Here is an 18,924-nt window from a genome sequence, read left to right on the forward strand (position 1 = left end):
TTCCTGTTCCAGGGTGAACCCCCATGAGTTATTTACAGCCCAGGAACCCTCAGTGCATCCTCTCAGTGTAAAAGTGAACAAGACTGACTGAAATGACAATTGTAATCATACACCTATTTACTGGTACTGAGCTCTATAGTAAAGTACCCATATTGCCTCAGTTAGCCTTCAATTATGCTTTAAAGTCAGTCAGTTACCTTTATTTTATTCATAAACAGTTAGTATCAAGGCATCTGTAGATTTTTAACTCCAAGTCCATCAAATGCAGATGGTGATTAAATGACATCTACTCACATGTTAGCCAGAGGGTAATCCTGGGAAACGCCTGCACCTCCACACACTTGGATGGCCCGGTCAATAATTTTGCAGACAGCCCGAGGGGCAGCCACTTTAATCATTGCAATCTACATAAACAAGATACAAAAAGAATGTTCCCTTCTTAGACAATAAACAATGTGACAGAACTTGATATAATCTGTATTTTCTTTGTGAAAAGAAACAAGGGAGCTTTCCCACATACACTCACCACTGAAACAGGACCTCTGATGAAAGCCAACAAAGATCCACTAATGCAGCTACCGGACACATGTCAGTCAACACAGACCTTCTGGAAAGGATCTCTCTTCTAAATCACACTTTATTAACTTATTTTTAACTTGCCTTGTTTCCAAAAGGATTTCAGGCAGCTTATAAATGATACTCATCATCTTAGGGGTCAAAAAGAGTTAAAGAGTCTTCGCTCATCAGTTTTCCCTTAGCAATTTCATTGCTTTTATAGTTAAAACGATCATGTTCTTATTCCAAATAGGCCAGGCACATGAGAAGGCAAGGGACGCGAGGTGCCCTGTGTGAAACATTTCTGTGTGGCAGCATAGGGCTCTGCACGCCACATCAACTTGGTCAGTCGTCACTAGAACCCTAAGCCATAGGCAGACGGGTTAGATACTTGCCCAAGGTTAAAAAGCGAGCAGAAAGTGACATACTGGGTACAGTTCCAAGTCAGTATAAAGTTTAGTATTTCTCTACCTTCTGTTACTGCATCTCAAGAAAGCTGAAGATATTCTGCATCCTGAAAATCATCCCATAAAGCAGCCCAGTGAAAGCAAAACTAGCAAGTGGCATACATTTATAATTTTTAAACCAAAATCACATGGAAGCTTCCAATATTCTGAGTGCCCTCAAGGCACCATGAAACCTGGAAGGCCCAAAGAGTAAGACAAACTGGAGAAGGCTTGGCAGGTGGTGGTCCAAGGGGCCTCACCTCCTTCTTAGCGCCAGAGCTGCCCAGAGTATCAATGCTGTGGGCAGCTTTCAAGGTCAACAAGCGGATCTCATCAATGGCAATGCGGCTTTCAGCAATCCAGTGAGCCACCACCTCCTGCAGGGGAGCAAAGAAGGAGAAGGAGAGAAGCTGGTGTCTGAGGTCCACATGTAACACCAACTAGTAGTTTGGTGAAAACAACCTCTATGTTGAGGACTGTTCTCAAGCCTTACTCTATATGTTTTTAAATGGAATAGTTAATTTGTTTGATACAATCAGCCAGCCACATACCCATGGAATGCTGCAGGTAACACTGGCAGATTTTAGAAAAAAATTTTATTTGCTCAGAAAAATAATTTATTTTGGATATCCTGGTGTCTAAAGTCAAAATGGCTTAACTGAGCAACTGTCTTATTGCCAAGACACTCCTTATTGGCCCTTTTGAATGCTAACTGCATGCTCTCGTTGAAACTTGGTTAAATGTAAGGTGGCAGACCTACTTACAGGTGATCTAGATAATTCCCAAGACAATTCCAGTGTGAAAATCACCCAGCTTCCTTTGCTTTGTTATCACTATTACTTATTTAGTAAACATGAACTTTTTCTTTGGTGAAGAGTTCTATGAACTTTAACACATGTATATATTGGTATAACCACAATCAAGATACACATGTATATATTGGTATAACCACAATCAAGATACACAACAGTTTGATTTCTCCCCCAAAAGTCCCTCATGCTGCCCCTTTTTAGCCCTACCTCTGACCTCTAGCAACCACTGAATGATTCTCAGTTATCATACAAGGGTGAGTCAAAAATTATCCACATTCTGGCTGTAGAATCTATTTTAACTTTTAGAAAAGACAAATACAGCATTTTTCAACATAATCTCGTGCTTTTCAATACACTTTGCCCATCTGTCGACAAGCTTTTGTATTCCCTCATTAAAAAATATTTTAGGCTGAGCTGTGAGCCACGAATGCACTGCTGCCTTCACTTCATCAGAAGCGAAGCTTCGTCCTCAGAGGGCTGCTTTCAGGGGACCAAACAGGTGAAAGTCCAATGGAGCAAGATCAGGACTACAGGAAGGATGCTTTAACATCTCAAAACAAAGCAACCCACGACAGACTTAGGTTTCAAAAAGTGAGAGATGGGCATCAAAACAACTCATGCAAAAGCATAAACAGAAGCGTTTGGATATCTGCAAACAAAATTTGGACTGATGCTCTAAGGAAGGTGAACGTTTCTTAAAGAGAATCATTACTGGTGACGAGACATGGATTCATCACTACGAGCCTGAGAGTAAGTGGCAGAATACAGAATGACATCCTCAATCACTGACCAAGAAAAAGTTCAAAAGTCAACCATCAGCTAGAAAATTGATGCTTATAGTTTTCTGGGATTCTAAGGGCCAATATTGGAACATTATCAACAATCAACAGTGCTCGTTACAGTGAGATGCTTATTGAAGAGGTGAAGCCTAAACTTCAGATTAAATGCAGGGGACTGCTATCCAAGGGCGCTGTGATCTTGCATGACAATGCACATCCGCACAGTTCTGCCCACACTGCCGACACACTGCAGAAACTTCTTTTTGAGGTGTTAAAGCACCCTCCCTACAGTCCCGATCTTACTCCATCGGACTTTCATCTGTTTGGTCCCCTGCAAGCAGCCCTACCAGGATGAAGATTCAATTCTGATGAAGAAGTGGAGACAGCTGTGCACTTGTCGCTTGCAGCTCAGCCTAAAATATGTTTTAATGAGGGAACACGAAAGCTTGTTGACAGATGGACAAAGTGTATTGACAAGCAAGGAGATTTTGATGATGTATTTCTTTTCTAAAAATTAATTAAATTCTATAGCCAGAGTGCACATAATTTTTGACTCACCCTCACACTGTTGCCTTTTCCAGAATGTCACATAAATGGAAACATTTAGCATGTACTCTTTAGAGGCCAGCTTCCTTCTCCCGGCACAATTCCTTTGAATTTCATCTGAATTGTTCTGTGTATCAACTGTCCATTCCTTTTTATCACTGAGTAAGTATTCCATTGTAGGGATGTACCAGGATTTGTTTATCCATTCACCTGTTGAAGGACATTTGGGTTGTTTCCATTTTTTGGTGATTATTAATAGAGCTTCTGTAAATGTCTGTATATGGGTTTTTGTGTGAATATACCTTTTCATTTTTTAAAGCAAATACCAGAAGTAGAATTGTTAAGTTGTGTGGCAAATACTTATAAGAAGCTGTCAAAGTTTTCCAGAGTGACTGGGACCATTTTGCATTCCCACCAGCAGTACATGAGAGTTCCAGCTGCTCTCCAAACCATCAGCACTTGGTATAGTGAGTATTTTAAAATTTTAGCCATTTTAATAGTGTGCAGAGATATCTCATGGTGGATTTAATTTGCATTTCCCTAATTGCTGATGACACTGGTCACCTCTTTATGTGTTTATCTGCCATCTATATGTTGTTTGCTGACAAGTCTGTTCAAGTCATTTACCCATTTTTTAATTGGGGTTAGAGAGCTGGACTTAGTTCATTTTTCAGTCATTTGTTAGATAGGCAGTTTGCAAATACTTTCTCCCAATCCATACCTTTTCTCATTGTCTTAATAGTGACTTTCATAGAGCCAAAATGTTCAATTTCTTTTTTAAGATATTTTGTTTTATTTATTTTTTATTTTTAAATTTATTTTTGGCTGTGTTGGGTCTTTATTGTTGCATGGGCTTTCTCTAGTTGTGGTGAGCAGGGGCTACTCTTCATTGTGGTGCTTGGGCTTCTCAGTGTGGTGCCTTCTCTCGTTTCGGAGCATAGGCTCCAGGCATGCAGGCTTCAGTAGTTGCAGCACACGGGCTCAATAGTGGTGGCATGCGGGCCATTAGAGCATGTGGGTTTCAGTAGTTGTGGCATGCAGGCTTGGTAGTTGTAGCTCGCGGGCTCTAGAGCACAGACTCAGTAGTTGTGGCGCATGGCTTAGCTGCTCCATGGCATGTGGACTCTTCCCGGACCAGGGATAGAACCCGTGTCCCCTGCATTGGCAGGCAGATTCTTAACCACTGAGCCACCAGAGAAGTCCTGTGTTTAATTTTAATGAAGTCCAATTTATCAATTTTTCCCCTTATGTGTCACATTTTTCGTGCATGTCTAAGAACATTTTGCCTAATCCCAGGTCAGGAGATTTTTATCTTCGTAATATTTTCACCTGTATAAAAAAGTCAATCGACCCACGTTTTTATGAGTCTATTTCTAGACTCTCTATTCTGTTCCAAAGACCTGTGTGTCTCTCTTTATGCCACACCGTCTTGATTGTTGTAGCTTATAATAAGTAAGTCTTCATTCAGATACTGTGATTCCTCTAACTTTACTCTTCTTTTTCAAATTGTTTTGTTATTTTAGTTCCTCTGTATTTCCATATAAATTCTAAGATCAGCTTGCTTATATCTACAAAAATGTCCTGCTGGGATTCTGATTGGAATTACATTAAATCTATAGAGCAATTTGAGGATGGTTGACATCTTTACTATGTTAGCCTTCTAATCCATGAACACAGTATTTCTCTGTATTTATTTAGGCTTTTTTTGGTTTCTTTCTTTTTTTTAAATAATGATTCTAGCTTTTTTTAAAAAATAAATTTATTTACTTATTGGCTGTGTTGAGTCTTCGTTGCTGTTGTGTGGGCTTTCCCTAATTGCAGAGAGTGGGGGCTACTCTTCATGGCGGTGTGCAGGCTTCTCATTGTGGTGGCTTCTCTTATTGTGGAGCATGGGCTCTAGGTGCACGGGCTCCAATAGTTGTGGCATGTGGGCTCAACAGTTGTGGCTCACAGGCTCAGAGTGCAGGCTCAGTAGCTGTGGCACACGGGCTTAGCTGCTCCTCGGCACGTGGGATATTCCTGGCCCAGGGACTGAACCAGTGTCCCCTGCATTGGCAGGTGAATTCTTAACCTGCTTCACCAGGGAAGCCCCTTCTTTTGGTTTCTTTTACACTTTTATAATTTTTAGCATGTAGATTCTATACATGTTTTATTAGATTTGTAACAAATTGTAAATGGTCAATTGTAAATGGTATTTTAAAAACTTCAGCTTCCAATTGTTCACCGCTAGTATACAGAAATAAAGTTAATTTTACATGTTGATACAATCCTGTGACTTTGCTAAACTCACTTACTTATTATTATTTATGTTTGGTAGATTCCTAAGGATTTTCTACACAATCATTTTGTCTGCAAAGAGGGACAGTTTTATTTATTTTTTCTCCCAAATATTCACTTTATTTCTTTTTCTTGTTTCACCATAATGGCTAAGACTTCCTCTATGACGATAAAGAGCAGTGGTGAGAGTAAACATCCTTGCTTTGTTCCCAATCTTAGGAATGAAAGCCTTCAGTCTTTTATTATTAAGTATGATGTTAGCTGTAGAATTTTTAGATGCTCTGTACCAGGTTAAATAAATTCCCTTCTATCTCTAGTATGCTGAGAGTTTTATCATGAATAGATGCTGAATTTTGTCAAGTGCCTTTTTGCATCAATCGATACGATCATGTGGTTTTTCTTTTTTACGTTGTTAACATGGCGCATTACAATGACTGATTTTCTTAAACAAATTGGATCACTCATACACAGCTGGTGAGAATGAAAAATAGTACAGTCATTCTGGAAAACAATTTGGCGGTTTCTTAAAAAACTAAATGTGCAGCTACTGTATGACCCAGCAACTGTATTCTTAGGCATTTATCCCAGAGAAATAAAGACTTATGTTGATGCAAAAACCTATACTTGAATGTTTACAACAGCTTTAGCTGTAACAGCTCAAAACTGGAAAAAACCCCAAATATCTCTCCACAGGTAAATAAACTGTGTTATCCACACCAAGGAATGTGTGCAATGAAAAGAAGCCAACTACTGATACATACATATAACCTGGATGAGTCTCCAAAGAACTATGCTGAGTGAAAAAAACCAACCCCAGAAGTTTAAATACTGTATAATTTCTTTTTTGAAATGACAAAATTACAAAAATGAAGAACAGATTAAGGAGGAAGGAGGAGTGAGAGTGAAGTGGGTGCAGCTATGAAAGGACAACATGAGGGCTCTTTGTTGTCATGGAAATGTTCTGTATCTTGACTGTATTGATGACAATATCCTGGTTCTGATAATGTTTGATAAGAGGTTGTCATTGGGGGAAACTGAATCTCTGTATTTCTTATAGCAGCATGTGAATATACAACAATCTCAAAACTAAAAAAAATTTAATTAAAAAATCGGTGCTTGCTTTTCATTTGGCTTAGTGAATATTCTCTGAGTTTTCTCCATTGGTCAGAACTTGGAAGAGAAGCAGGGAGATAAGTGGAAGAACATGGAGACTAAACCTCACCATAAATCCCATCAGCAACCAAGCATTCAGAATTCAACTGGGAAACCCAGGAGACATGACATATGTTTGCAGTTGGCTGTAAAAGATTTTTTGTTTGTTTGTTTGTTTGTTTCCAATTCTAACACAGAACTGGTGTTTACAATGAGAATAATATTTGTTAAGATGCTTGACCAGCAGAAAATTACAGTGCTCTGAGTTAAGCCACAGTAACTGTCCACAGCCATTTTTATGCTTGGTCATGCTTGCTGTAGTATATTTCTTCAACAGTGGATATTTGATCAGTTTCCCTATCACAGTGATGTTCAATATGGTAGCCACTAACCACATGAAATGTGAGACATGCCTAGTCTGAAATGAGATGCACTATAAGTGTGAAATATACATTCAATTTACAAGTCATTATTTTTAAAACAATGTAAAATACCTCACTAATAATATTTTTATATTGATTTCATGCTGAAATGGTAACATTCCCGATATATTGGGTTAAATAAAATATATTATTAAAATCAATTTCATCTATTTCTTTTTATTTTTTAAAAATGTAGCTGCTAGAAAATTTAAAATTACATTTGTGGCTCACAATATATATTTCTATTGGATAGCACTGCCCTAGAGGGTGAAACAAAGCTCTGAATTAACAATGTCAAACAAGCCTCCAGCAGTCAGTGAGTGTCTTTTTGATGGCTGTCAAACTGGGTGATAATAACTTCATGAACAGATCCCCATTTGCATTTACTTCTTAGCTTTAGAATAAAGGAAAATGTTCTTAGCTGGGTCTCTACAGACCCTAGATTTGCTGAAAAGCATTAAGGGGATGCTCTAAGGAGTTACCAAACTTATTTACTAAGACAGAACTTTGATAAAGAACTTTTTGCTTTAGTGCCTGGAATAAATTAGAAGGCAGCTGGAAGGGGTCTCCAAATTCAGGGAATGGAATGTTACTTTCACAAATTAAAAAAGGGAAAAAAGGCTGGCCCAGATTTTTGTTTATGACATGTTCATACATCTCTTCTGCTTCTGCCAGGTCATTTCCTTTGTGCCAAATGCAAGAGGTTTCCAGAGAAGGGAGGCATATTTTTGAAAAGCCCAGGCTTGTTCTGCTTGATACATTAAATTTAAAAAGTGGGAGAGAAGCTTCCCTCTAGCACAGTATTAAAATATCTCTCATGAAAGCAACACCTGGGCAGAGTGCTTTTGTGTGTTCCAGATGCCTGTAGGTTAATCTTCCTGTTCCGTCTTTCACTCTGCTCCAGGCAATCCTGGAAAGAGAAAAGTGTAAGAAGTGACAGTTGATGCCATGAGCAACTCTTTAGCTCCTGTTCCAGCAGCGTCGTGGAGTTGTATCCATGGTCTCAAATGTTCACATCTTCTCATCTCCTCCAACGGTGCCCATCTAACAATGAACCCTTGCCCTCAGTGTTTACGAAAGGGGTCTTCCTCAAATTATTCACATTATGTGCCATACAGCAGGCTGTATTTTTCCATAAGAACAATGTTACATCTAAGTCATAGATATGCTGAATACTATTTTCACAAAAAAGCAAATATGGCCTATAGGAATTCAAGGTAAAAAATACACTGCAGAATTTTTTTTTTTTTTTTTTTTTTTTTTTGGCACACAGGCTTAGTTGCTCCGTGGCATGTGGGATCTTCCTGGAGCTGGGATCGAACCCGTGACCTCTGCATTGTCAGGTGGATTCTTAACCACTGCGCCACCTAGGAAGCCCTACACTGCAGAATTTTTATCAGATTGTCACAACCCCTTGTAAAGTACATCTGTGACAATCATAAAATGTACTAAAATATACATATCCAGAAAGTACGAATACAGTTTTATCCCTACAAGTTTGACCTAACACTACATGTTAGCAATCATAAGTATTAAATATTTAATAATAACTTTTCTTACCTTCTTAAAGGGTTTTTTTGGGAATGATTTGGATATCTCACTTCTCTTAAAAAGTTTTCTATTTCAGCTTAAAAGCTCCTTTCAACATTTCTTGTAAGCAAGGAAATCTGAAATGATACTGTCTTTTCCCTCTTGATAAATATTCTCTAATTTGGATTACAGTGCCCAGATGCAAGGATGTAACTATATTGTTTATTGTGCTTTGTAAACAACAGACTCAGTGGCACATAATTTAGAGATGAGAATTCAAAATATGAACATCCTACCACATGCTGATTCCACTGCTTCTTGCATTTCTCCCAGTGACAGGAAGCTTACTTCTTTCTGAAGCAGTCCATTCCACTTTTAGATCTCTCTTCTTTCACTGAGTTTTAGGGTATTTTCCCGTATCTCTCCACTTATCTGTCCTAATTCCTTCCAGAAAGCCAGAGGACAAGGCTTCCTTCCTCCTTACAACAGCCCTCTCATGTCCACAGAAAGGGCTACTGTACGAGGTTCTCTACAAACTGAGAGTCTGAGAAAGTTGAAGGAATTGTCCACATTCTGTGTGCTAAGGTGTTGAAGCACTTAAGGAATTATTTAATCTTTCACAAAGATAACCAGCTCTTGTGAGACTATACTTAAATACAGACATAAATATATTTTGTGGAAAAGAATCACCTTGTTTATGTAGAGGAAATCTCTTTCTGAAAACGTAATGCTGTTCTGGTTCAAGGTTCGTGTAGTGCACTGGGCTACAATAAATTAAAATAAGAAACTATCCTTACGTGCGAATACAGTTTCTTCTTAAAGGCCACCCTTTCTTCTGCCCGTTTACACATGATCTGCAAAGCACGTTCAGCCAAACCTACTGTTCTCATACAGTGGTGGATTCTGCCAGGTCCAAGGCGGCCTTGGGCAATTTCAAATCCCCTACCTTCACCTGTGAGAAAGAAAGGAGAACATGACCACAGCCTATTTCTTTTGTTATTTACACAAATCCTGAGAAAATTATGTGCTGCCCTCAATAAAAATGGCATTCTGGTAGAAAAAAATTCAGTTCTGTAATAAGGTTCACCATACATTTATGGAACTTTTGATGTCTATGTATTTTAAACCACCATCATTAAAAACGTGGATCAGATAAAAGAACTGTCTCTTGAGTACCTACTCTGCATAAGTTATTTTCTTAGTGCTGCAGTGGTTACAAGGTAGATAAGACACAGTCCCGAGTTTAGAACCTGGAAGAGGAGCAAGGATGCTAGGGATAAGGGATATGGAGAGGGACAAGAAAGGCAATGGAGGGAGGGGCTGTCTGTTCATCATCGCAACCTTAGGGCCTGGCAGGACTGGGGCTTGCTGAGTGGACAAGAGGAGGAACACAAGAACCCTCCTGAAAGAGGTGGCCTCAGAGATGTCCCCTGAAGTTTGGGCAGGATTCCAACAAGCAGGAGGATGGAGTCATTTCAGTCAGTGTTCAAAGTTATTTATGCTCCTAATGTGTATATGACTTGAATTCAGGAAGTACTGAGGTTTTATTAAGAGAAGGAGAGGCTTGAAAATCATGTTTTAGGACAAAGTGTATTGCTCTGAACTGTATAATTTTTGTATTTAGCTGTGTTTTTCAATTGATGTGATACCACATCAAATACTTAAATAAAACTTTATTATTCTACGTAAGAAAATCCACCAAAGGAAAAAATTTTCCCTTATAAGTGGAGTAAATAAGAGGGGAAAGTATCTAAATTATGATAGACTTCATATCTTTTCCAGATTTAAACCTGAAAAGATTTTAAAACAAGATTCTAGAGAATAATTTTTCCAAAATATCTCACCTAGTATTAAATTGGTGGCAGGAACTCGCACTTGATTAAAATGGATCTCAAAATGTCCTCCATGAAAATTATCTATAAAATAGAGAATAAAATTTTGAAGAGCAAAATGAGTTGACCAAGAAATACTCATAGATAATTAACCTACTGAACTATAATTACTCAAAGACAGTGGACTTTAAAGGCCTCATATGTCAGACATTCCTAGGTAGACCTGAGGCCTGAACCCCCAGCACCTGTGTACCCAGAAAAGTGATCAACTGTTTTAGAAATTTTAAGAGATTTTAGATACCATGTCATCAAGAGGTTTCTGAACTCATTCTCTGAAGCTGCAGAGCTATGGAAAAGGAAGACGGCCCCACAGCTCCAATCAGACTATTTTATTATTGTTTTATTATTGATTCTTCTTTGAATTTTTTTATATACAGGGTTCCAAAGAAAATTTTGCTTGGGAAAAAAAAAGTTCCAATGGTTCAAAAACTGAAAGTGAATAATGTAATTCAAATTTCTTATTTGATCATATGGAAACCAATGCCTGAAGACGTGAAGAACCTGCTCGAAGGCACAGAGCAGGTTCAGCATTAGAGACAAAGCTGAGGCTGGGCCTTCAGGTATTTTTGCTCCCAGTCTCGGCTTGTTCACTGTGTGTCTGCCTCTTGAAAATGCTGGCATGTGACCGAGACTGGGAACACATCCACATTTGTCTTTGTATCACCCCTCCTCCCCGCCAAGTTCTGGAGATAATCTCATGCTAACTCCACACCCTTTTCCTGTCAGAATAGACATTAATAATCAACTTTGTCCACACTGTTTCTTTTGGCCTTGACACGGGAGTTGGAGAGGTGCTGGTGAAATTATCACACTGAAATTTCAAACATAGGCTCTACAATGGAGGGTGTTTGTAGCCAACCAACATTATAAACCCATTTTGGTGGTCTTTCAGGCTGTTGCTCTGCAACCCAACAACTCCCCATACACGATTTGCTCCAGTGAGCTTGTCCATCCCCATCTTGCCAACACATACTTTTTCTTTTTTTAAATAATTCTATTCTATTTTTTTAGTTAATTTTTATTGGAGTATAATTGCTTTACAATGTTGTGTTAGTTTCTACTGTACAGCAAAATTAATCAGCTGTACATATCCCCTCTTTTTTGGATTTCCTGACCATTTAGGTCACCACAGTGCATTAAGTAGAGTTCCCTGTGCTATACAGTATGTTCTCATTAGTTTTCTATTTTATACATAGTATCGATAGTGTATATGTGTCGATCCCAATTTCCCGATTCACCCCACCCCCCATTTCCCCTTGGTATCCATACATTTGTTCTCTATGTTTGTGTCCCTATTTCTGCTTTGCAAATAAGATCATCTATACCATTCTTCTAGATTCCACATATATGCATAAATATACGATATTTGTTTTTCTCTTTCTGACTTACTTCACTCTGTATGACACACCCTAGGTCCATCCACGTCTCTACAAATGACCCAATTTCATCCTTTTTAATGGCTTAGTAATATTCCATTGTATATATGTACCACATCTTCTTTATCCATTCATCTGTCAATGGATATTTAGGTTGCTTCCGTGTCCTGGCTATTGTAAATAGTGCTGCAGCGAACACTGGGTTGAATGTGTCTTTTTGAATTATGGCTTTCTCAGAGTATATGCCCAGTAGTGGGATTGCTGGGTCACATGGAAGTTGTATTATTAGTTTTTTAAGGAACCTCCATACCGCTCTCCATAGTGGCCGTATCAATTCACATTCCCACCAACAGTGTATGAGGGTTCTCTTTCCTCTACACCCTCTTCAGCATTTACTGTTTATAGATTTTGTGATGATGGCCATTCTGACCAGTGTGAGGTGATATCTCATTGTAGAGAAAGCCAGGGTCACCACAAAACCTAAAGTTCAGTAAACTTTTTCATAACATTTATCACCTGCTGACACCTATATAACTTCTTATTTACATGCTTGTATTTATTCTCTGTCTCCTTCTCCCAGCATGTAAACTCCACAAGGGCTGAAATCTTGGTCAATTTTGTTCACTAATGTATTCTAAGTACCTGGAACAGTGCTCAGCACTCAACAAATACTTGCTGAGTGAGCAACCTGAGCAGCAAGGAAACAATGAACATAAGCCTGAGCAAAAGTATCCCTGCTTCTTAGAAATTCCACCCAAGGACAGAAGGAAGGAAAAGTTTTGCATTCAAATCAGTCAAAACCCGTTGCTTATTAAAATCTCCTGTAGGTTGATTAAGAAAGCTAAATTTGAAAACAAAAATGAATGTTACTGTGGGTTACCTAGATTTAATTTCCCATGTCTAGTTCATTTACCCATTCTCCTGGATGATGAAGAGAAGACTGGCAGACAGAGTTGCTATTCCTTGAATACCAGTCTTCCCTCTCCCGAAAGCAGACAGAATGTGGTAGAATGCTGCACCAGCTCTCTTTTTAATTGTTCTATTCTGAACTCCACTAGTATTGTTACTAAGCGTCATAGGATTTCTAAGAACCCATCTCAAGAATTAAAATGCTATCTAGGGACTTCCCTGGTGGTTCAGTGGTTAAGAATTGCCTTCCAATGCAGGGGACGCAGGGTTGATCCCTGCTCAGGGAACTAAGATCCCACATGCTGCAGGGCAACCAAGCCTGTGAGCCACAACTACTGAGCCTGTGCATTCTGGAGCTGCAACTACTGAGCCCCACGTGCTCTGGAGTCCATGCACCACAGCTAGAGAGCCCACCTGCCATAATGAAAGACCCCACATGCTGTAACGAAGATCCTACATGCTGCAACTAAGATCCGATGCAGCGAAATAAATAAATATTTAAAAAATTAAATAAAATGCTATCTAGGCTTTTCAGTGTTACTGCATATTCTAGTCTTCCTGCCTGCAAATACACAAACAGGTTGACTGAGTACTTACCCAGGTAGCCAAAAACAGACAACGGCCTTATTATTTCTACTCCAGGTGTGTTGATGGGAACAAGAATCATGCTGTGCTGTTTGTGTCTGGTCAAAAGAAAAACAGATGTTACGAAACGTTTGCTAAGAGGAAAAATAAAACAGATGTTAGAGTCTCAACTGTCATTTTGTTGTTATCATGTAATCACATAAGCAATGATGTGTGGGATGGGAACTGTGTAAAAAACATACATTAAGTACATTCAGATGCAGGCTGTGATCTGGAACCACAACGATCTGAAAATATATGAAAGTTATTTAATTGAGGCTTCTCGTTGCTCAGAGTGGTAACTGGCATCTTGATGTTCACTATATTAAACATTTCAACACTATTGCCTTGGCTCTACATGTCTAACTTACAGTTTTGAAAAATTTTATATATCTTATAATCTGATCCAAACAGCCTTGAGAAATCAGCAATACTTTTTAACACAGGAAATTCCACAGTGAAGAATGTACAGCAAACACTCCCTAAAACGTTTTCTAAATATATCTTTTAGCAAAATAACTGTGAAATACAAATATGTGACATTTAATGTCATAATATATTTATATTATTATGATCTGTGAGCCCAGATGTTGCGTTTTAAGTAAATTAAGTGGATACAGGGAAAGTCTGACTCATTCCTCATAGATTTCTCAATCACTATTGTCTTATTACCTGGTTACAGAGTTACTGTTAGTTTTTCCCATAACAATTGCAATTTTGCACTTTGGATTCCCAGCTCCTAAAACCAGAGAGAAAATGAGAAGAATACATAAAAAGAAATTTTTAGTCTGACATTTCACCCTAAAAGCTCTAATCTTTCTAAGTTTACCTCTGGCAAAACAAACAGGAAGAAAACCCTTAATTAATTAAAAAAAATAATGCTTATGTATAAAACTATATATCACCCAAGAAAAATGACTAGCTAAGGCCAAGAACCGACTTTCTCAATGAGAGCTTCTGCACGAAAATAACCAGAAGTCAAAGAAGCTGCGAAAGAGCTGCAGCCCTTAAGACAAAATGAAAGCTCTCCCATTCACACCATTTCAGACATCAGCATGCTAGAAAGGTTGTGAACTACCTCTAGCGTATTTCCTCCTGTTTAGATCTCATATTTTCTGACGGGCAAGAAGTACTAAAACTCATAATATTTACTTCCCAACCAGAGGCTGAGAAAGACCTGATTTCTGCAGCCACGGAGCTGGGTGAGGGTGAGTGTGTCTGAGGATTTCAGTATCTATCCCAAATTACATAATTTGCCCTAGTTATGCTCTGGAGCAGCTGACGATTTACTGGGAGCTGTCCATATATATGAGGCTCTGATTCTATCTTCAGTAAGCCTAGGTTCTCATTCATTGATTTATTTTAAAATCTGAAAATATAAAGTTATTTTCATTTTAATATAAACTTTTATTTAATTACAGTTTAACATCTATGGCAATTCCCCAAAGGGGCCTTCTTGCAAAAAGTAAGTTTCATTTTCATGAGTCTAAGCACCTAGTTCCTCAGGGAAAGTACCATTTAACTGGTTTTCTAATTATAAGACTGCAAACAACTGGGTCAGATTAAGTTAAACACATAACTTCTTATAAGAAGTGGTTTTAGGAGATGTGAAATCATATGAAGATTAAATGCGAAATGTTAGGAATTATGTTAAATAGTAGTATAACACCATAAAATCCCAGGACTTAAAAGGGTAAACTCTATGAGACATATTAAAGGATGCTGCAAGGATGTAATTAGTGAGAGCCAGACTGTGGGAAATCTATGAGACACATAATCCAGTTTCTTTACCAATTAAATTTCAATAAAAAGGAAAAAAGAAGACTAGGGGAAAAATGTAGGGAGCTTACAGGTGAAAAGAGGTGAAAAGAGACTTAATAAGAGTACCAACCAATAGGAGCTTTAGATCTTATTTGGACCCTAATTCAATTAAACAAATTAAAAAGCACTGATCACAATTATGACATAATTAGAAACTTGAATACTTACTGGATATGTAATGATATTAAGTAATTTTCGGTGTGCTAATGGTTTTGTGGTTACATTTTTAAAAGAACCCTTATTGAGATACACACTGAAATGTCTGTGAAAGAAATAATGTGATGTCTGGGATTTATTTCAAAATAATAAGGGGAGGGGGGAATGGGAGTAGGGATGAAGTAAGGTTGGCCATGAATTGGAAATTGTTGAGCTGCAAAGCTATTCAAAGAGTATTCCTGGGAGACCTACATGTGTAACAAAGATAAAAAGGAGAAAAATGGGTAGTACACTGAAATGTCTCGAAATAGCGCACATAATAGTGAATGTGAGGAGTCAGGGAGGGTAGAGCCCAGAGGAAAGTGATGCCTTAACTCTACAGATTGAGAGAGAATTGGGAAGAGGACAGAGTGAAGAAGCAGCGCTAGAAGAAAGATGATTAGAAACAGACCAAGGCAAGCAGAGGTAAAGAAAGAGAAGAGAGGGTAAAAATAAAGAGAAAAGCTAGAGAAAAGGGGTCTACTTTAAACATTAGCACTCACATCTGAAATTCTGAAACTCTGAAACTCCTTACAATTGAATTGGCTCTACAGAAGAAATGTATGAAACAGAATGTACAACGATAGCTCTTGCAGTGTTTTTAGTCTATCTGAGGAGATACTAAATAGAGAAAACTACAGAGTGGAAACAATCGAGAACTTCCTAGAGCTCAGAATGGAAACTGAATTGATAGCTTTTCTAAAACCAACTTGGAGATTCAAGGTAGCAGAAATAGGTGTTTATCTCCCATGGCTCCTGAGATTCCACTGAAATAAAAATATAGAGGTACAATGAAGGCATAACCACAACAGAAAAGGAAGTAAAGAAGGTGAGGCATAGGATTAGGGATGTTCGTGGTCACCAACAAATGAGAGATTTCAATAAATATCTAGGGAACAGATAGAGGCAAGTTGACCAATGAAATGTGCAGAGCAGTTAGACCCTAGCAAATGATGTAACGAACTGCAAAGGGAGAGGGTTCTGACTCTGAAGTCAGAAGTTATGACTGAGAAGTAAGGCTACAAAAGGGGGATTAATTCAATATTTATAGTTGGGCAAATGTAACAGGTGGCATTCTCACAGGCAGGTATCTGACACTTAGCCTGAAGGAGAAAAGTGTACAGTATGTTACAAAAAAAGTGAATAAAGTCATTCAGAGACCTGGGGGCCTGTAGCCTAAAAGCTAGCTTCTCATCAGCAGACTCAAAAGTTGAGTACCAGCCCTGCTCCACCAAAAGTTTTCTTACGGAATTGGTACTCAGGAGAGAAACATGCCTGGAAAAGAGCTGTTAAAACAAAGGAAACCTCAACTAGCTACTCTTCCTTTTTTCTTAAGTATGAATAGAAAACCAAGGATCTGTAATATGTGAAAAGTCTGCAGCATTAAAGAGAGTGACTGACCAAAATAAACAAACTGTAAAATTGATCGGAATAGGAAGACTACAGACTCCAAGACAGAGGTCTCCAGAAAAGAAAGAACTCAATAGAATTAAAGTTACAATTTAAAGGTGTGTGTTGGGGGGAGTCAAGGAAGGGAGGGAATATGGGGATAAGTGTATAAAAACAGATGATTGAACCTGATGTACCCCCCCCAAAAAAAAAAAAAAAAAAAAGGTGTGTGTGTGGGGGGGCGTGGGTAAGAGGAAGGAGATATAATATGATAAAAGCAAATAATGCAATGAAAGAAAAAATGGCAATTAGAAACTCCAGCAAAAAAATCTGTAAATAAATGTACAAGTGAACCGTGGTCCAAATATAAAAGAAACTACAGTATGGCATGAATTTAAGTAATGTATAGAGTATAAAACTATTTGTAACAGATGCTGATCTTACAAACACTCTCCTCACAACGGTGGTATTACATTGAATCAGTTAGAGAAGGACATGAAATCTATCTAACACACTACTCAGACCAGCACTGAACAATATGATAGCATAGTCCCATAAGGTAAGTGTTGGTTTTCAAAGCTTAGAGTCATTCTGTGGTCAATGATGATTATGGTTGCAAGACAGAAATAAATGTTAGTAATTCTGACAATGTAAAAGTAGAAGCTGCGGCTGACATAAGGTAAAATATGGAAGGGAGGAACAAAAGGTAGAGAAAGGGGTAAGAGCACTCACATATCTTTAGGTTATAAAGAGGAGCTTGAAGAGATTCTGTTGAATGGGGACCGCAGAGGAGAAATTGAGAGATATCATTTAAAGTTTAAAAAGTAATCAATCAAAAAATTGAAATAACAAATGTCTACGTTATGAAAGAGCAGAGAGTTATACATATGAGTGAAACTGTTTTTAATCAAATTGGGGAATCAATGAGTAGTGTCTAAAATGAATAAACTGGGAGGGAGAGAAAGAGTTTAACCTAAAATTATAGCAGAAACCAGAGATCTAAAAACGGAAACCTAGAGTCTTCTAGGATGGGAAACAGTACGCTCTTAAATATTTTCAGATTTGTTACCATTTCTAATCGAATAATAATTACTACTAAATTTTTTTTTTTTTTTTAAACAGCCTATCATCTCGTGAATAAATCTGTAGATCCTAATTTGGAGAAGGAAACTGAGAGAACTGCTGAGTAAACTGCAGTATGTTTTTTCTCTCTTTCCTAACCTCCCTTTAATCTGAACATTTTATCTTTGGACTATGGAGCAGCCACTTCCTGCACACAGTGGGGCATCTCCCCAGTTCTTCTAAGTGATAATACTCCAGAAATCCTACATGCTCACTCTGCCTCATGAAATACCTAAAATGATCAAAACACTAAAAATAGATTTCATCTGGGAAAGGGAGGGGAAGGGAGGGAGGCAGTGTGCCTAAAATGGGTGATTCTGTTCATCCCCAGGCTGGTAGTGGAGTAAGGAAACACCTTAAACTGATTTAGAGCTTGGATCACACGACTGCTTTCTCCATGCCCAAAGCCAATGGAATTTTAGGAACTTGCAATCCTATACACATATATGATTTTATCTATGACTAGAAAGGAGGGGAAGGAAACCTTTTAACAAACTGGAACAGAACATTAAAAAAAAAAAAAAAAACAGCATTAAATAGGCCATTAGATGCCACATTGTAATCACCTAATAAATATGCTAAGCAAAACTGTCTCCTACTTTTTCCCAAATATATGACATTGCCTTATCCTGGGGGTAAGACAAATATGAAGTATTACCTATAAGATAAAGAGCAAGACCATTCTCTCCACCCTTCTGTGCTTTTGCATCATAATCTTATTACTAAATCCAGTTACTTCAAAGAAAATTCAATAATAAATTTTTCTTTAAAAGAAAAACACAAGCATCTTCACAAATACAACAGAAATTTAATGTCCAAGCAGAATACTCTATAACGCCTTGAAAAGTCTGCAGTCTGTGTATTGATATTAGATAACAAAGGCCTTTAATTCAGGTTAAACATACTTATTTTATACTAACCAATAATAAATGGCAGTTTTAGAATTTCTAGAATTATATATATATTATACATATATATTTTATGTATATATACACACATATACATAACTTTAGAGCAGTTTTAGGTTCATAGCAAAATTGAGGGGAAGGCACAGAGATCTCCCATGTCCCCTATCTC

General features: G+C 38.0%; 1 protein-coding gene across 4 annotated transcripts in view; it reads right to left on the minus strand.

Moving 5' to 3' along the window:
- The window catches only part of ACAD11 (acyl-CoA dehydrogenase family member 11), an 88,287-nt gene that overhangs the window by 2,408 nt on the left and 66,955 nt on the right, over positions 1–18,924 (minus strand). Inside the window, exons 14-20 of one of the 4 annotated variants that reach the window (XR_009054243.1) lie at positions 13,993–14,059; positions 13,294–13,379; positions 10,364–10,435; positions 9,317–9,471; positions 7,820–7,899; positions 1,262–1,378; positions 295–404 (exon numbers count right to left, since the gene is read on the minus strand). Coding sequence is in view for 1 of the 4 variants with exons in the window: in XM_057738310.1 (XP_057594293.1) it covers positions 295–404; positions 1,262–1,378; positions 9,317–9,471; positions 10,364–10,435; positions 13,294–13,379; positions 13,993–14,059 (607 nt within the window). In the remaining 3 variants the exon portion in view is untranslated. Of the gene's footprint in view, positions 1–294; positions 405–1,261; positions 1,379–7,819; positions 7,900–9,209; positions 9,284–9,316; positions 9,472–10,363; positions 10,436–13,293; positions 13,380–13,992; positions 14,060–18,924 lie in introns of those variants that run through there. The other 3 variants (XR_009054245.1, XM_057738310.1, XR_009054244.1) reach the window with 3 other exon arrangements.

Source organism: Hippopotamus amphibius, chromosome 6 (assembly GCF_030028045.1).
Source record: "Hippopotamus amphibius kiboko isolate mHipAmp2 chromosome 6, mHipAmp2.hap2, whole genome shotgun sequence".
Classification (NCBI taxonomy): domain Eukaryota; kingdom Metazoa; phylum Chordata; class Mammalia; order Artiodactyla; family Hippopotamidae; genus Hippopotamus; species Hippopotamus amphibius.